This window comes from Sorghum bicolor, chromosome 3 (genome assembly GCF_000003195.3).
Source record: "Sorghum bicolor cultivar BTx623 chromosome 3, Sorghum_bicolor_NCBIv3, whole genome shotgun sequence".
Lineage (NCBI taxonomy): Eukaryota > Viridiplantae > Streptophyta > Magnoliopsida > Poales > Poaceae > Sorghum > Sorghum bicolor.
This window is the reverse complement of record NC_012872.2, coordinates 70,258,798-70,275,177: the sequence shown is the minus strand read 5'-3', so window position 1 is coordinate 70,275,177 and position 16,380 is coordinate 70,258,798. Positions and strand designations below refer to the sequence as shown.

The 16,380-nt window shown below is 42.6% G+C and overlaps 2 protein-coding genes and 1 non-coding gene across 5 annotated transcripts; 1 reads left to right on the top strand and 2 right to left on the bottom strand.

The window, feature by feature from the left end:
- Positions 453-526, bottom strand: TRNAI-AAU. The gene has a single exon. It is a non-coding gene; the product is annotated as a tRNA-Ile (tRNA).
- On the bottom strand, positions 3,500-6,610 carry LOC110433417 (GDP-L-galactose phosphorylase 2-like). 3 transcript variants are annotated; one of them, XM_021455508.1, is made up of 7 exons: positions 6,458-6,610; positions 5,142-5,236; positions 4,978-5,037; positions 4,642-4,884; positions 4,361-4,546; positions 3,996-4,244; positions 3,500-3,884 (listed from the first exon to the last, which is right to left on the bottom strand). In XM_021455508.1, the coding sequence occupies exons 2-7, from the start codon at positions 5,217-5,219 to the stop codon at positions 3,654-3,656; spliced, it is 1,047 nt and encodes a 348-aa protein (XP_021311183.1). In that variant the 5' UTR covers positions 5,220-5,236; positions 6,458-6,610; the 3' UTR covers positions 3,500-3,653. The 3 variants fall into 3 exon arrangements, with proteins under 3 accessions (XP_021311183.1, XP_021311182.1, XP_021311181.1); XM_021455507.1 differs by having other exon boundaries at positions 5,142-5,275; positions 6,458-6,573; XM_021455506.1 differs by lacking the exon at positions 6,458-6,610 and adding an exon at positions 5,698-6,434.
- LOC8056121 (protein RecA) lies at positions 7,108-11,480 on the top strand. Its single transcript, XM_002458886.2, has 8 exons — positions 7,108-7,414; positions 8,023-8,080; positions 8,259-8,473; positions 8,633-8,720; positions 9,378-9,550; positions 9,656-9,802; positions 10,181-10,312; positions 10,620-11,480. The coding sequence occupies exons 1-8, from the start codon at positions 7,337-7,339 to the stop codon at positions 11,010-11,012; spliced, it is 1,284 nt and encodes a 427-aa protein (XP_002458931.1). The 5' UTR covers positions 7,108-7,336; the 3' UTR covers positions 11,013-11,480.

Sequence of the window (16,380 nt, the reverse complement as noted above, 5' to 3'; positions counted from 1 at the left end):
AAACAATGCAAGTGGTACTTTAAAAGGAAAGTTAAAAAAACAATGGAAGTGGTACTTTGAAGGAAAGTTTAAAAAGAAATACAATACTAGTTGAAGGAAAGTTAAAAAAACAAATACAGTACTAGTTGAAGGGGAAAAATACAATGGAAGTCAATTAATGGAAAGTTAAAAAAATAAATACAGTATTAGTTGAATGAAAAAGTTAATTTTGGCCCATGCAGGTTCGAAAAAAAACAATGGACGTGGTACTTTGAATGGAAAGTTTAAAAAGAAATACAGTAAATAAATACATTGTAAAAAAGTTAATTTAATGGAAAGTTAGTTAAAAAATAAATACAGTATTAGTTGAATGAAAAAGTTAATTTTGGCCCATGCAGGTTCGAAAAAAAACAATGGACGTGGTACTTTGAATGGAAAGTTTAAAAAGAAATACAGTGTAATAAAGTTAATTTTGGCCCATGCAGGTCTCGAACCTGCGACCTTCGCGTTATTAGCACGACGCTCTAACCAACTGAGCTAATAGGCCATTTGATATATTGATTCAATACACATATTAATGGATTATACAAAAATTAGAATATATTATACAAATATACCGAACAAAAGTACATGTCATCTCATCAGAACGGTTTCGACCACCTACAACTGTAGTCCACTCTCACAAACTTATGCCGAGTTTCAGGAAAGATCCGTTAAGAACACCCAAACACATCTCTTGAACTTGTGGGAAAATGTTTCAGAAAAGATCCGTAGGATTCTTGCTCTTCAAAAAATATATACATGCTGCTTCAACCACAAATATCTGTATATTAGTTTGCCTCAAATACTCAGAGGCTTCACTACTCCTTCCTTTTCAGTACCAAATGGACACAAAAGCTCCTAGATCGTTGGTGGGTCTATTCTTGTCGAGCAACTCTTGGCTCCCCTACCCGGTGAGTTGTTTCTCCACATAGCAGTGTAGTACTGATCGACCGCGGGAGTCAAATGCCAAATAATGCTACAAACTCATTGCTTTCATGTGAGGTAAGAGTAAGTTCAAATTATTTTAGAAATCATACGGATGTAGTTGCACAATAGTAATACCTATATTACGAGGAAAACTCTATTGCAATTGGACGGGCAGGCCGAGAAGAGCAACTAGGCTCTCCTGTCTCCTCAGTAGAAAGAGCCTTTACATTATAGCAACAGGATTATGTCCAAGTTACAACCAAGAGAGGTCATGAAGTTGAGCACATATCGGTACAACTCCTGAAATTCTATTTCAGAAAGACCTGCTTCAACCAAAAATTTGCGTTGCCTCGGAAGCTTCGTTATAGTGCTTCCTTCTCTACAAGAGCTAAATGAGATGGATCCATACGAATTTGTTGTGAGAGAATTTGAATTTTTCTTCACGTTGTCCCTTTATCTTTGACTCTTCTTCCTTTTAGCAAGTCACCACCATGCCATATTGTGTAGGAAAATGGATATCGCTACACTTTCATTGTTGTCCATTTGCTTCCAAACTAGGAGAATTCCTTGCGTGTTGTCACGAGTATGAAGGAGAAATCTCTATATATATACTGTTGGTAATACATGGATGATGTGTCTCGTTGACATGGATATCATAATTCTTCTGCTAGTAAACTTTAATTGCAAATGATAGTGACTGCTGGGGTGGACGCCTTACGTGTCAAGAGAAATAGCTAAATCTCAGCAATCATATTGTGCCTATATTGGGGAGCCTTATGATGCTAAGGGGCCTTTTTTGGCTCATGCAAAATGCTCGTGTGATGATAGGATATTACAGAGGAATGGGATAATGCATATGATAGACACATTCATGTAGAGAGGATTGTGAAGTTATAAACAAACTTGTGAAAATAGTCCAAGCATAAAAAGTGTTGAAAACTGATGGGAAAACTTAAAGCTCCGAAGATAGGGAAATTTAACTTTTGCATTATTTGTGGATGACATGCTATTCTTTGAACTTTGGAGCATATAAACTACGTAATGTCTAGATAATAATTTCAATCATGTGAAAACACAAGTGAAAATGTTTCGTGCAAAATGTAAGCCCTCATGATGTTTATGATAACAGGTGGAAGATGGAAGGTGTATTATAAATTGATCATTGTTGTAGAGGGGTGATGATTTCTAAAAATTGAAAGTCAATGAAATTCAATAATTGATGAGAAGCCGATAAGTTCCAAATATCTATGCGCATAAGGCCAAATACGTGATAAATGTCAATGGTCGAAGAAATGCATCATTTTGGTGAAAATCAAAATTGTGAAGACCAGTGACTGATGAAGACCAATACTCGCCAAAGAGTGAAAACCAATGCTATATGGATGCCAAAATAACTTGTGCCTGATCTTGCATTAGACCAATTTCAAACCACCTATAACTACAGTCCACTCTCTACCAACTTATCCAGTGTTGCATCCAACATCATCGATTCATCGTTAGGAACACCCTGACACATCTCTTGAACTCCTAAAAAATTATATCAGAAAGGATTTGTAGGATTCTTGCTATTCGAAAACAAATATGCAGACTACTTCCACCAGAAATCTCCATGTATTTATTTGCCTCAGACTCAAAGGCTTCACTACTTCCTTTTTCATACCAAATGGCAATGAAGCGCCCAGATTGTTGGGTCTATTCTTGTCGAACAACTCTTGGTTCGCCCGTGGGAGGCAAATGTCAAATAATGCTACAGACCCACTACTTGTATGTGAGGTATGAGTAAAATTTCAAATTTCAGAAATTATACGACTGAAGTTGCACGACAGTATAGTACTTGTGTTATGAGGAAAACTCTCTTACAATTGGAGCAAGCGGATTGAGAAGAGCAAGTAGGCTCTCTGGCCTCCCTGGAAGAAAGCCTTTAGAGCAACTCTAGGAGGCCCGTACTTAAGCCTCTATAGCTAATTATGGGTGCTTAGGCCAAAAAAAAAAGCTCCAGCAAGGCCCTTAGATTTTAGTGAGCACCAAATCCTCCATTCGGCTCCCATTTGTAGGGCTTAACACGGAGCCCCCATCGTGCTGTTGCGTCGTTTCCCCCTGCGCTTGGAAGGAACACACAACATCCCCTCGCCATCGCTAACAACCCGACAACGCCTTCCTTCATGTCCCTCCTCCCCGGCCATCCACCTATGTCGGCCCTAGCCGCATGGGGCGCTCTGCTCCGCTGCACGTACTCCGCCATGTGGGCGTGCTACCCCCTCGCGCGAGCGGTCATGCTGCCCCCGCCACTACTCTACCTCCAGTGGAATCCATTTTCAAGAAGCTTCAGTCGATCGTCCGAGGAAGAAGAAAGAGACAATGACGAGTGGATCCTGTCTGTCATTCTCTACCGGAATAGATAAATAGATTTGGGATCCCAAATTTAGGTGCTGCCAGAAAATTGAACCAACAAAAGTAGGGGGAATCACCCAAATTAAAAGTAGAGGCCGTAATTTGAGTATCCCTACCGGAGTTGCTCTACAGCAGCAGGATTATGTGCGTTTGGTACGAATTTGAAGTCGGAGAAAACATATTACTTTCATCGCAGAAGTGATGAGTCAAATCAGAAATACTACTACACGATATACCATCATAAAGTAACAGTTACCAATACAACTGTTTACTGAAACTTCAGGATTGTTACTCTCTAGGAACCTATGTCCGAGTTACAACCAAGAGGTCACAAAGTCGAGCAGGCATCGGTTCAACTCCTGAAATTCGGTTTCAGAAAGAGCTGCTTCAACCAAAAATCTGCATATGTTTGCCTCGGAGGCTTCGTCGTAATCCTTCCTCCTCTTCAGCACCAAATGGCCACTGAGCTCCCAGATTGCTGGATTGATTCTCATGTCGAGGAACTCTTGGCTCGCCTTTCCGAGGATCTGCTTCTCCGCATAGCACTGCCCAATCAGTTTTGAGGGAGATAAATGTCAACACATTGCTAAAGGATGAATTGTGAACATTGTTTCAGAGTTCAGAACTTACAAACAACTGAGGTTGCATGGAAATACCTGTGGTAGGAGGAAAACTCTCTTGCCGGATTCAGAGATGAGGACATTGAAAGGTCTGTTGTTCTCTTGCAAGAAGATGCACACTTTGGAGACCACATCCGACAAATCTTCCAGGCTCGCACCACCTTTGAACAAAAATCCACTGACTGGATAATCCAGTAGGTGAAAAATGCTCACGCCATTCCCTAGGCTCGTGAGCTTCTCCGTGGTTGCCTTTTCAACTGGATACTGTACTCTAAGGTAGTATGCCTGATGAACAAAATGCCAGTATATGACTTGCTGAGAGGATTGTAATGTATGAACACTTGTCAATTGTCACACTGCAACCCAGAAGTATATGACATATAGACATTCTGAGGACTAACCTGGAAGTGAAGGTGATTGATAGTTGCAAAGCCGCCCAGGCTGTTATAACCAACTCTGAAGAAGGGATTCCTTGCCTCTCTTGCAACATACATGGCTATCAAAAAGCTCTCTTGATCAATCCTTTGCGGTAAACAGTCCTGGATTTTGGGAGTCAAAAGGGCATGGCAGTAGCCAATTGGACTCACCTGTGATGCGGAAGATGACAAAAATGTTAATCAAATCATATCGTATTTCTATCAGTAAAGCATTAAGTAAATTTGAGAGAGGGGGGCGCGCTGACATTAATCAAGATGGCACTAGAAGAAGCTGAAACAGTATCAGGAACACCATCAAAATATTGTGCAGAGTCTTTCTCAGTTTCATTGAATCTAAAGATCACCTCCAATGGGCTAACTTTTGTGAAATTAAACTTCTCACTGACAAATGGTTGGAGGACTTGGTTCATTGTGAACTCAGTTGGCCGTTTCTTTTGATCCCGTCCTTCAATTAATGTTGCCACAAAATTGTGTTCTCCAGGTAGCACCTATGACATGATTATGCAAAATTAAGAGAGATGAAATCACCCAAAGATACCTGACTAGTTAATTGGAGAGAATCAGTTAATGAAAAAGAAAACCTTTGTTTCACAGGAACTGATGTCATGATGAAACAAGCCCCTCGTCTTGCGATCATCCCACTGCAAATAACCACTCATGTTTATACTTTAACTAGCAGTCTTTCATTTGAAATGATAATCGGAGTGCAGACATAATGTGTCTCAGACATGTAAAAACTACAAACCTCATTAAAAAGTCTGTGTAGAAATGGTGACAAATTTGAACCTTCGTGCTCTGTCAGGTCAAAACTAGTGTCATCCATGGTTAGTTTTGTTTCAGCTGAAAGAAATGTCAAAATATACAGGAATCAGACAGAGCCTGCAATATATGAGTTTGTGTTAGCTAGTAAGTCCCATTCAGCTCATTAGTCATTACTCATTACCACTGCGTTCAATACAAGGTCTCTATGAACAAACGTCACTTAAGAAAATGCCCAATTTTTCATATGGAAGTATATAACAGTCTTGCAAAAGGAAAAAAGAAAGATGTAGAAAACAGATGCACGAAGTAGACAGGTCATTTCACAGCTCAGCATTTGGGTTTGTCCCAATCCAAAGGCTGAAAACCATTCCCCAGATGCACAAATCAATTCCCATTTTCACCACCAGTTTTTCCACACCACATGTTCAGTTGATCCATGTGTGCTGTCGGTGACAAGTCATAAAGGCCAGTAGACCACTCTTTTCCCTGACCACAAGCACAGAAATATCACATCAGCTAAGAGAACGATGCCGGCATACCGAAGAAACGCCGCTGCGAGGTTCGGTTTCGGAGAGCTCTCGACGCCGTGGGAGCAGGAGCAACCAGCGATGGAATGAGCTGGGCTAGAAGAGCAGTGACTGACATAGGTGCCCAACTTTTATTGCGGGGGACGCAGGTGGAAATGGCCCCCAAGGTTGGATCTCACTCAAAGGAGGCCTTCCCCAAAATCAGCAGCTGGATGCCTGGATTTGGTGGCCTTGTTGAGAGATTGTGGGCGGAGAAGACGGTGGATTCACGGCAACCCCACGTGAATAAGCAACGGGAAGACAAGGGAAACCGGGAGGAGAGCAGGAGCGCCAGGACGGTAACGATGAGAGGAAGGTGCGGCCGCGCGCTCCACCGTATGTACCATCATATCACGATCATTAGTCGCGATCCAGATCAAGGATTAATTTGCAACAATTGTTAGTGGTTACTGTCGTGGACCGCGACCTCCGGGCTCGTGGTCACCGGCGGACGGCACTCGCCCAAGAGGGGAAGCTTCGATGGAGGACGGAAACCAGAGACGGATACGCAGGACGGACTTCCACAAAGTCGCCGACAGCCACTGCGCCGCCGTGCCGCTTTCTCTGCACGAATTGCTGCCCTGATTCACCGCATCCGAGAGAGAGACGATGGTGACGGACTGGACTGCTCAGCCCCACTAGGAACTAGGTAACCATCTCGGATGCAACCAGCGACGGAGTGAGCGGGAGAAGAAGAGCAGCGAGCCAGCAATGAGCAGGGAAAGGAACGCACCTTTCTTAGCACAGAAAGCAGGCGGCAATGGCGCCCCAAGGATTGGAATCTCACTCAAAGCAAGTTCCCGAACAGAGGTTTCCTCCGAGATTTCGGTCGGATTCGGGAGTGGAGTCTGAACTCTGAAGACAGAAACTGAAACTGGGGCCTTGTTTAGTTCCCAAAAATTTTGAAAAAATTTTCAGATTCTCCGTCACATCGAATCTTTAGACGTATGCATAAAGTATTAAATATAGATAAAAATAAAAACTAATTGCACAGTTTGGTCGGAATTGACGAGACGAATATTTTGAGCCTAGTTAGTCCATGATTGGACAATATTTGTCAAATACAAACGAAATTGCTACAGTGCTCATTTTACCAAAATTTTTGGAACTAAACAAGGCCGAAAGGGATAGACGAAGATGCCAGATGGGCCACGCCCAATTCGTTAACCTTTTTTTTATTGATAAGCCCAATTCGTTAGCTGATGGGCCATGAGAAGCTTCTGCGCGAGCCCATCTGGTGATAAGATGGGCCACTTCCTCGACAGTTTACGTGGACCCACTTGCAGTCAACAACATAAGGAAACCCCGTGGACGGTGGACCACATCCACAGACAAGGTCATCCGTTATTCTATAACTCTGACAAGCAGGCTCCACATATTTGCGGGTCCACGGGAGGTCCATCGGAGTGTATGGCGAGCGCCGGCCCGCGGGGCGCTCTTCCCGACACCCGGAGTGGGAGCCCGGAGAGGCGGAGACCGGACTCAAAAGGGGACGAGGCGGAGCGCAGCCAAAAACCCCAAGCCCCGCAAAACCCCTAAACCCTAGCACCTCCATACCCCGTCCCCGGGGTTCTCCGCGCGGCTTCCAACGGTTGGAGGCGAAGCCGCCGCCATGGCGACACTCCTCAGGCGCGCGTCGCTGCGGCGCGTCGTCGCCGCCGCCGCCTCCGCCTCTTCTTCTCAACCTGAGGTCCAACCCTCGCTCTCTCCGCTGTATTTAAGCTTTTTTGTGGTTGGGGTGGGGTGGGTTGGCGAGTGGCGATTCTCGGTCGAATGTTCGATGCGTTTAGTTGAGTTTTCTTCTGTGCTGATTGAGAGTGAGCCCTAGTTTGGTCACGGGAGTTTGATCGTCTGTATGCGGAATCGAGGCCTTTGGGGCTGATTCCTCTCGATTTCAATCTCAATTCGCGACTGGGTAAACCTTTTAGTTGCGTGTCAACGTGTTTTATCCCATAACTAAATTTACAGGTTTATCTCTTGCTTACTGCTCCCTGCTTTTATTGAGCGCCACTCAAATATCACTTTTCTGTCAGAAATGTTATTTGATCTTACTGTGTGGTAGATTTGTTTTCCTATTGTGTGACCACAATACGAAATCATAAGCGCTCCCCATTGCTATTAACATTTTTTTTAGTTCAACAGCATGCTTAAAGCACTATAATGGCTCAATTTTTTTTGTAGTATGTACGGCAACACAAGATTAAAAAAAATAGTAATGACACCGGGGAATATGATACATGTACTAGATTTTTTTTTAAATGCGACTCTTATTTTTCTGATACTTTAATATTTGTGCAGAGCTATAAGCAAGTGATCTGTGGCTCCACGTTTCATTGCCGAGAGTTCGCATCAAAAGGTTATAGACAAATTCCGTTATACTTTTTGCACATTGCTTGTTGTTTAGAACTCTTGATCTCTTATTGTTACCTGCATTGTGACATGATTATAACTGCTAGTACAGGATTTTTTCCTTTGCTTCTCCTTTGTCACTGCCCATTGGATCAGTTTTAGTGATTCTTCTCTTGCCTATGTAGCTAAAAAAAAGAAGTCAAGTGGAACAGACTCTGGTGAGGAGAATATGTCAAAGAAAGACTTGGCTTTACACCAGGCTATTGATCAAATAACGTCTGCATTTGGGAAGGGGGCGATAATGTGGCTTGGGCGTTCACAAGGCCATAGAGATGTACCTGTCGTGTCTACTGGCTCTTTCGCTTTGGATATGGCTCTAGGAACTGGTGGTCTTCCAAAGGTAAGCATTTGCATATTAATGATTGAAGTAGATCTTCTTTTTTTGTTGACCATTACATGATATTATTTTCAAATTGGAAAATTTGATTAGTCTAGTTTATGATGTTGTAAGTTGATGTATTTTATTTTGTAAAAGTTTCATGCTAGATATCTTTTATAGGGGCGTGTCATAGAGGTCTATGGTCCAGAGGCTTCAGGCAAGACAACGCTTGCTCTACATGTCATTGCAGAAGCACAAAAGAATGGGGGTAAACTCTGAACTTTCAATGATTTCCGTAGTATGGGAAACAAATAGAGGAAAGTAGCTTGACAATTAGGATAACCAAACTTTGGGATTTATAGGATGCACCTGATCTGGTGATTTATCCTCTTGGCTGCTCTCTTTTTTGTGTGTAACATTCACTAAAGAGGGGTGCTATCCTATGGAAACTGCTGCTTTGCCCACACCCCCTGATCCAGAAAGTGAGACTCAATCTTAACATCTTTTAAGGCAGTTTGTACATGCATCATGAATACAAAATCAGAATTATGTAACAACTTTATCTGTTCTTTTAGAGCAAGTCATGAATAGTTTGATTCTCAAATGCTGATTTTCCTTTTAAAAATTTCGCTGGCCTGCCTACTTAACAAAGCTTTTTGAATAATTGGTTGAAAGTTGCAATACCTGAAGTTAAAAGAAAAAGGTGTCCTTACCTTTTATTTAGAATATGAATAAAATATGTAAAGATGTCAGCCGTGGATGATAGTTTTCACTAGTTTAAAATTTTGAACTTCCTTTGTTTACAGTCTACTAAGCCTTATAACTTTTCGCTGCCATTCTTTATCATTTGACTAGTTTGAATCTTAGTTACTCTCTTGTGATTCTATAAGAACATCGTAATGAATTTTTTCTTTCTGTTTTCTAGGTTACTGTGCCTTTGTAGATGCAGAGCACGCTTTGGATCCAGCTCTCGCAGAGAAAATTGGTGTTGACACTAACAATTTGCTCCTTTCTCAGCCAGACTGTGCTGAGCAGGCACTCAGTCTTGTGGATACACTGATTCGAAGTGGATCTGTTGATGTTGTTGTAGTAGACAGTGTAAGACCTCATTTTGAGCGGAGTTGCTCTTTTCTTTTTTTTGCAATATTGCCGTTTCTTATGAGTTTAGATGCACAGTTCATATTATCTCATTCTACTATGCAGGTAGCTGCGCTTGTTCCAAAGACTGAGCTCGATGGTGAGATGGGTGATGCACATGTTGCTCTTCAGGCTAGGTTGATGAGCCAAGCTCTTCGCAAGCTTAGCCACTCCCTTTCGCTTTCGCAGACAATTTTGTTATTTATTAATCAGGTATTAATCATACATGATTTTCTCAGTGTTAGTTCAAGTAATTTATTCCATTATGTATCTTATTGAGGCGAAGCGTCACATATGTCAGAAGATTGTTGCCATATTGAACTTTGATTATGGCTATAAATATAGTTGTAATTTTTTTACCTTCAAGTTCTGGAATTACATGCTGCTTAAGCAAAAAAGGAATGCCACTGTAAATTAGGAAACATTAGCATACAATTCTATCTTTTGAAGGGATATGCCTGGTTCTTCCTGTGCAATCTTACCAATTTTTGCATGCAATTGATATTTGTATTTTATGCAGTTGTATCCTTATTTTTCCTCAAAATAGCCTGTATTTTTGCTGCTAATTTAGTCTCGTTGTCTCCATTGTAGATCAGGGCCAAGGTAGCCACATTTGGATTTGGAGGACCAACTGAGGTCACTTCTGGTGGCAACGCCTTGAAGTTTTATGCTTCTGTTCGCTTGAACATCAGGCGTATTGGTTTGGTAAAGAAAGGTGAAGAGGTAATTAACTAAATCATTTGTTTAGCATTTTACCCGATTTAGTTTAGTATCTGGTACTTCAATGTGTCAAATTCTGTTCACAGCGTGACTTTGATTTAGCAGAGATATACATGTCGCCTATTTAACTGAGCCACTACTAGACACACGGAGTAGGCAATTTATAGGCATCGACATGTGCTGTCACTCTGCAAGCATAAATTATTAGTGAATTAAAATAACCAACTCTACATATGCCATATGGGAGATTTGGTGCTCCCTGAAACAGTTTACACTGTAGCTTTTGAATGATGATGTCTTTCATTTGCAGACAATAGGTAGTCAGATTGCTGTGAAGATTGTAAAAAACAAGCATGCTCCACCCTTCAAGACCGCACAGTTTGAGCTTGAATTTGGAAAGGGGATATGCCGCAGTTCTGAGCTTTTCGAACTCGGATTGAAGCACAAGCTTATCAAAAAGACTGGTGGTGCATTTTATAGTTTCAATGATATGTCTTTCTGTGGTAAAAATAACCTTAAATCTTACCTTGATGAAAACAAGAGTGTTGCAAATGATCTGGAGATGGAACTAAGGAGATTGATGGCAACTGAAGCACCTAAAGAGCAGGAGGCAGAAGATAGTTCACCGAGTGATTTGCCTGAAGAGATTGTCACACCTGAAGTATCGTCAGAAGAGGATCTGGGAGCTGTAATCGAAGGTTAGCCAGTGATTTGATGTGCTGGCAAGTGGGAAGAGAATTTCTGGAGCAGTTGTTCCCGTATTTTGGGCCCTGAAGTCACCACCGTTTGGATCAACATGACCTGTGGTGTTCTGGTGATCTCATTGTAACAGACTTCAGTTCTTACTGTGCTTATACGGTAGTGTAGCATGAAGAGAATTCGCATTGTGTGAAATCATGCTGATAACTGAGAGGTGGAAGTTGAAGTAAGCCGGGAATGGTGAGGTACTGTGGTCCGTGTGGCAATTTGAACTTTATTAAGCGATGGTAAAATGTAGTGGCGTGGTCGTGTATATATGATGTGCACATTTTGAGCTCTTGTTGTCACGTCGAAGTCAATTTCAAAAGCATTCTTTATTGAGTGCTGCTAGAATTACATTGAGCTCCATCCACTTCCGGTACTTCAGTACTTGCCTTGGGTTTTGCTTGGAGTAGCGAGTTTTGGTTTTTGATGGTGCCTGGCGCTGGAAGATACATTGTAACTGGGGCTTTTCTCATGTGGGCTGATCCTTGTTTGCCGCTTTTCTGATTTGGGCTGATCCGTGCTTTCCTGTAGTTCCATTGCTCCCTTTCTGTCTCTTTACATGCACATTTTCTTGTAGGAATAGTAGCCTGTTCAACCAACAAAGTGTCAACTTTGTCCCTTTTTATTCTTCACAATGAAAGTGGCTAGCTTTTTCAGGTGCCAGTTGATGGAAATGATTTCTTGCTGGCAGTACTTTTTGTTCGTTGTGGCTTAATAAAAAAAGGCTAAGGTGATCAGGTAGTACTTAACTCACTGCCTTTATCATTTTATCCAATCCAAGGTTGCTTCAGGCGATGGTTAAATCTTTTGGCGAGGTACTCCGTAGTAGTTATCTTCTACTAGGAGTGTACGCCTCAGCAAGTCATCAGCAATAATTTATGGGACGGCAGTGTCCTTTGTTAAGGTGAGAGTGACAATGCTCTCTGTTGAGCGCCATGTGCGTTATCTAAATGCGCAACTAGTTTCCCAGCAACCACTACTTAACTCGTAAATAGGGCCCTGTTTAATTCCAATTTTTTTTGCAAAATGGATACTCTAGCATTTTCATTTATATTTAACAAATATTGTCCAATCATGAACTAACTGGACTAAGAAAATTATTTAGACTGTGTAATTAGTTATTTCTTTTATTTATATTTAATATTTTATGTATATGACGCAGGATTCGATGTGACGAGAAATCTGAAAAATTTTGCAAAATTTTTTGGAAACTGAACAAGGCCTAAGGTAGAACTCTCTTGGGGCCTCATCTTAACTCGTTGAGACTGTCAAACTAGATAAATTCTCTCTTGGGGCCTCATCTTAACTTAACGAATTCAAGAGGCAACTAATAGCTATTTGATCCATGTGGTAGCATAGATGTTCAATTTCTTTTCGTTATTAGTATCACTGTGCCAATCACCTTTATTAGGGTACACTCGGTAAACTACCTGCACGGCCAGTATTAAGGCCATGCCTATACAGAAACAAACAGCCAACAACCAGGTTTGGGGGGACTTTACTGCCATCTGAAGCACCCTGGTGTGGTGTTGTCCGCGTGACGGCAAGAGCACGTACATACAGCAGCGTGCCGCGATGCTGCACACACGGACACGGCAAGTACAACGCCTCGTCGTGATTCATGAGCTGGCATTGCCTTGCCGTCGGCGTCGCCCCTGCATCTGCATATGCATGGTGCCATCCAACATCTCCATCCCCATCCACCTGGCCCTTGTGCTCCGTAGCCGGCCGCCACCCCCCGCACGGCCGGCACCAAAACAACGCACGCATGCCGCGCCGGGAGCCGCGGTGGCGTGGCATAGCATGCAGCAAAGTCCGATCCGGTGCCGGTGCCGGTGCCATCCAACGCGGCGGCGTAGCTGCAGCCGCTGTCCGTGGCGCCACATGCGCTGCACCTGGCCGGAGCCGTCCGTCCCCGTCGCCTCGCATTAACAAGTGCCCCGACGCCGCGGTCGACGACCCTGCGATGGCGGGGACACCGTCATGTGCAGCTCACATGCATGCTCCCAAACCCCAGCCCTGTTGTCAGTGTAGTAGTGGTCAGTCTCGAGGTCTCTTGTTACAGTACCCAGCCAGAGGGAACGAACCCATGTACGATGATGAGTTGGTGACGCCAGCACGCCTCGTTACGGGTGCATTTTTCGTCGCTTCCTAGTTCCCCTTTCCATCTTTGCAGATACCAAAGCTTGTGCTTGCAAGGCCTTGTTTAGTTCCAAAATATTTTGCAAAATCGACGCTGTAGCTCTTTCGTTTGTATTTGACAAATATTATCCAATCATAGACTAACTAGACTCAAAAGATTCGTCTCGTCAATTTCGACCAAACTGTGCAATTAGTTTTTATTTTTGTCTATATTTAATACTTTATACATGTGTCTAAAGATTCGATGTGACGGGGAATCTGAAAAATTTTGCAAAATTTTTTGGAAACTAAACAAGGCCCAAGTTGCCAGTTGCAACCACACAAGTAATCCTTGCAAGCCGGCCCTAGGCTCGCTGTTTCTGTTGGTGGCGCCAAACTAGCAAAGAGTTTGGTGAGTAGGAGTACTATGCCCTAGGAATAGGGCATATGCACATGTGCATTGATCGCTTGCCCCTTTCTGACGACGAAAATGTATCTGGCGTACCAACGTGGCCATCATTAGCAAGCATTGATCATCGCCGATTTATTAGTGATGATTTGGTGTATGTGCGCGCGCGCCGTTATTGAGTTAGTTATACTAACTTTTATAAGTGTGGTACTGACCGTTTCAGCACGTTCAGGTGAGACCTGCTTGCTTTTTAATTCCAATCTGCAGCGGCAATCTATACCGTCCATCCGTTCCCTTCGGGGGACTTTGTTCATTGTCCACTATTTACCATTAGTAATGAGGCATCATCATATGATCTGCAAAATTTAAAAGAAATCTACTTCAGATTTTTTTTCTCTTTTTTGCGAAAAAGACTTCAGATTTTTCTAAAAGTGGTGTGCCAATAATACATCTGTTTGCTGACTACTAGGGAGACACGTCACATCATATGGTCCGCCATAGAGCCATAATTTTGACCTCTCGATCGACGTCATCGCTTGGACACACATATAAAATTAGATAATTCAACAGCAAATAAAAATAATCCATACACCTACAACTGGAAAAAGGGGAGGGCAAGCATTTTATGCATACACACACTATTTGTTCCGACTAGGCGACTGCTCTATTTCACTGTGAAGAAGTTTCTTTAATTTCGAAGAAAAACAATCATACAATGCAAACACTTTTGGGTCTATCTATGGATATACCTAAACAGTCAAAATGATTTATAATTTAGAACGGATGATTATATCGTTGCAGCTAGCAACATCATGATTTGGCCACTTGTTTAGGGCCTTGTTTAGTTCCGAAAAGATTTCGAATTTCGGTACTATAGCACTTTCGTTTGTTTGTGACAAATATTATCCAATTATGGACTAACTAGGATCAAAAGATTCGTCTCGCGATTTCCAGCTAAACTGTGTAATTAGTTTTTGCTTTCGTCTAGATTTAATGCTTCATGCATGTGCTATAAGATTCGATGTGACGGAGAATCTTGAAAACTTTTTGCTTTTTGGATGAACTAAACAAGGCCTAGCTCTTCGCCGAATACGTCGCCTTTTGGTATTAAGACCGGCCGGAAATTCGGCCGTTTGACTAGCAAGCCGGCTACCTATCCACATATATACGAAGCTAGCAGCTAGGCCGCTTGATATGATTTTGATTGGACTAATGATGAGTGCCGGCTAATAGTAGTACCACAATTTGCAAATGGATGACGATGGGACGACGACGACTGGTCTCTGTCTCTCTTTGATCCACGCCCTAAACTACTTGTAATCAAAGCGCCTTTTGGGGGGTTTTATGACCACACGGACTCTCATCGTGTCGCCAATCGCCATCCATCTCTTCCAGCAGATAACCGTGCTGGGGCCAACATATTTAATTAGTAGGAGTACAGGTAGCACTAAGAGCCAGCTATGTGATTTGAGAGACAATTGGAGAGACGAATCTTTTAAATCTAATTGGTTCTGTTAAACTTTAACACCCGGCTACAATATCATCATATCAGTCACCGTCGAGCAGAACATAATGACAATGCCGCAGCAGCGTACTAGCTAGACAGCGTGAATGCAGCGAAATGGCAAGAGCAGGCCGGCACTGTTGGGCGAACCGTCGTACGAGGAAGGTGAGCCATTGGATTGATGAGCCCACGACGACACACAGACAGCGTGCAGCCGCTGGTGGAGAGCAAGAACCTGTGCAGGTAGTAGCTGTCGACGCCATAGCATTAGCATGCAATGCGACCACGCCGCAAATAATGATTTGTACCACAAGGTTTTGACGCTTAATTGTACGTGTTGGGTTGGGCCACGTACTACACTACACGTAGTATATGAATATGTTATGATATGATAGCTAATTGTACTGGTGTCTCTACTGTACATTTTAGTGGGATATTTTTTTTGCATGCCGACTTAACTTGCTTGGATCGGAGAGCGAGCTCGTGGGGCGGAGGATGGAAACGGAACAGCAAGCAAATAATGGAGCCAGCAGGGCAGGCACCGGCCGGCCTTGGCGTGCCCAATCATTGGTGCTGGCCTGCATGACTCACTCGACCTTGTTAACCCGACAATAGCTAGCATTATTGTTGGTGACCATATAGAAACCTCACAATTTTGCTCCTCGTTTAATCTGATTCGCGTTGTTTTTCTCTCTCGTGTGACTGCGCTGCGCCGACCATTTGCCTGTGATTCCCCATAGCTTTGTCTCCTTGTTGCACGGAGGTCAAGGCTGTAATGTTCCGGGTTGCCATGATGATGCTTGGGGGCACCTGACTTCGGAGACGAGGTCCGGTCCTGTCTTGGGCTTCCACTTCTCTACTGCTGCCATGAGCCCATGCCCCATGATTGATGCCAACAAAAGTCTTCACTCCCCGAGGAAATAAAATGTGCTTCTTCTCCCTGTTTACTCCATACGTACTCCTATGTCTCAGAGGGAAAAAATGCATATATACTCCATACATATAGAATTTAGATGTTTAGAACAATGACACGGTCTCTAAAATACAACTTTGATCTTTTATTTTTACTAGTAAAAATGCATGTGCGTTGCAACGGAAGGAAAAAAAAGCTATCAAATCTATATCTTTATTACCTAATTATATATATCTATATCTATATCTATATCTATATCTATACCTAATAATAAAGAGGCAAAATTTCAAGCTTTTTTTCGTCCATCACTTTTTTTTGTCTGTCTTCCTCTAACTACCGAATGATAACTTAAAATATCTAAACCAATATGGAGTAGGAGT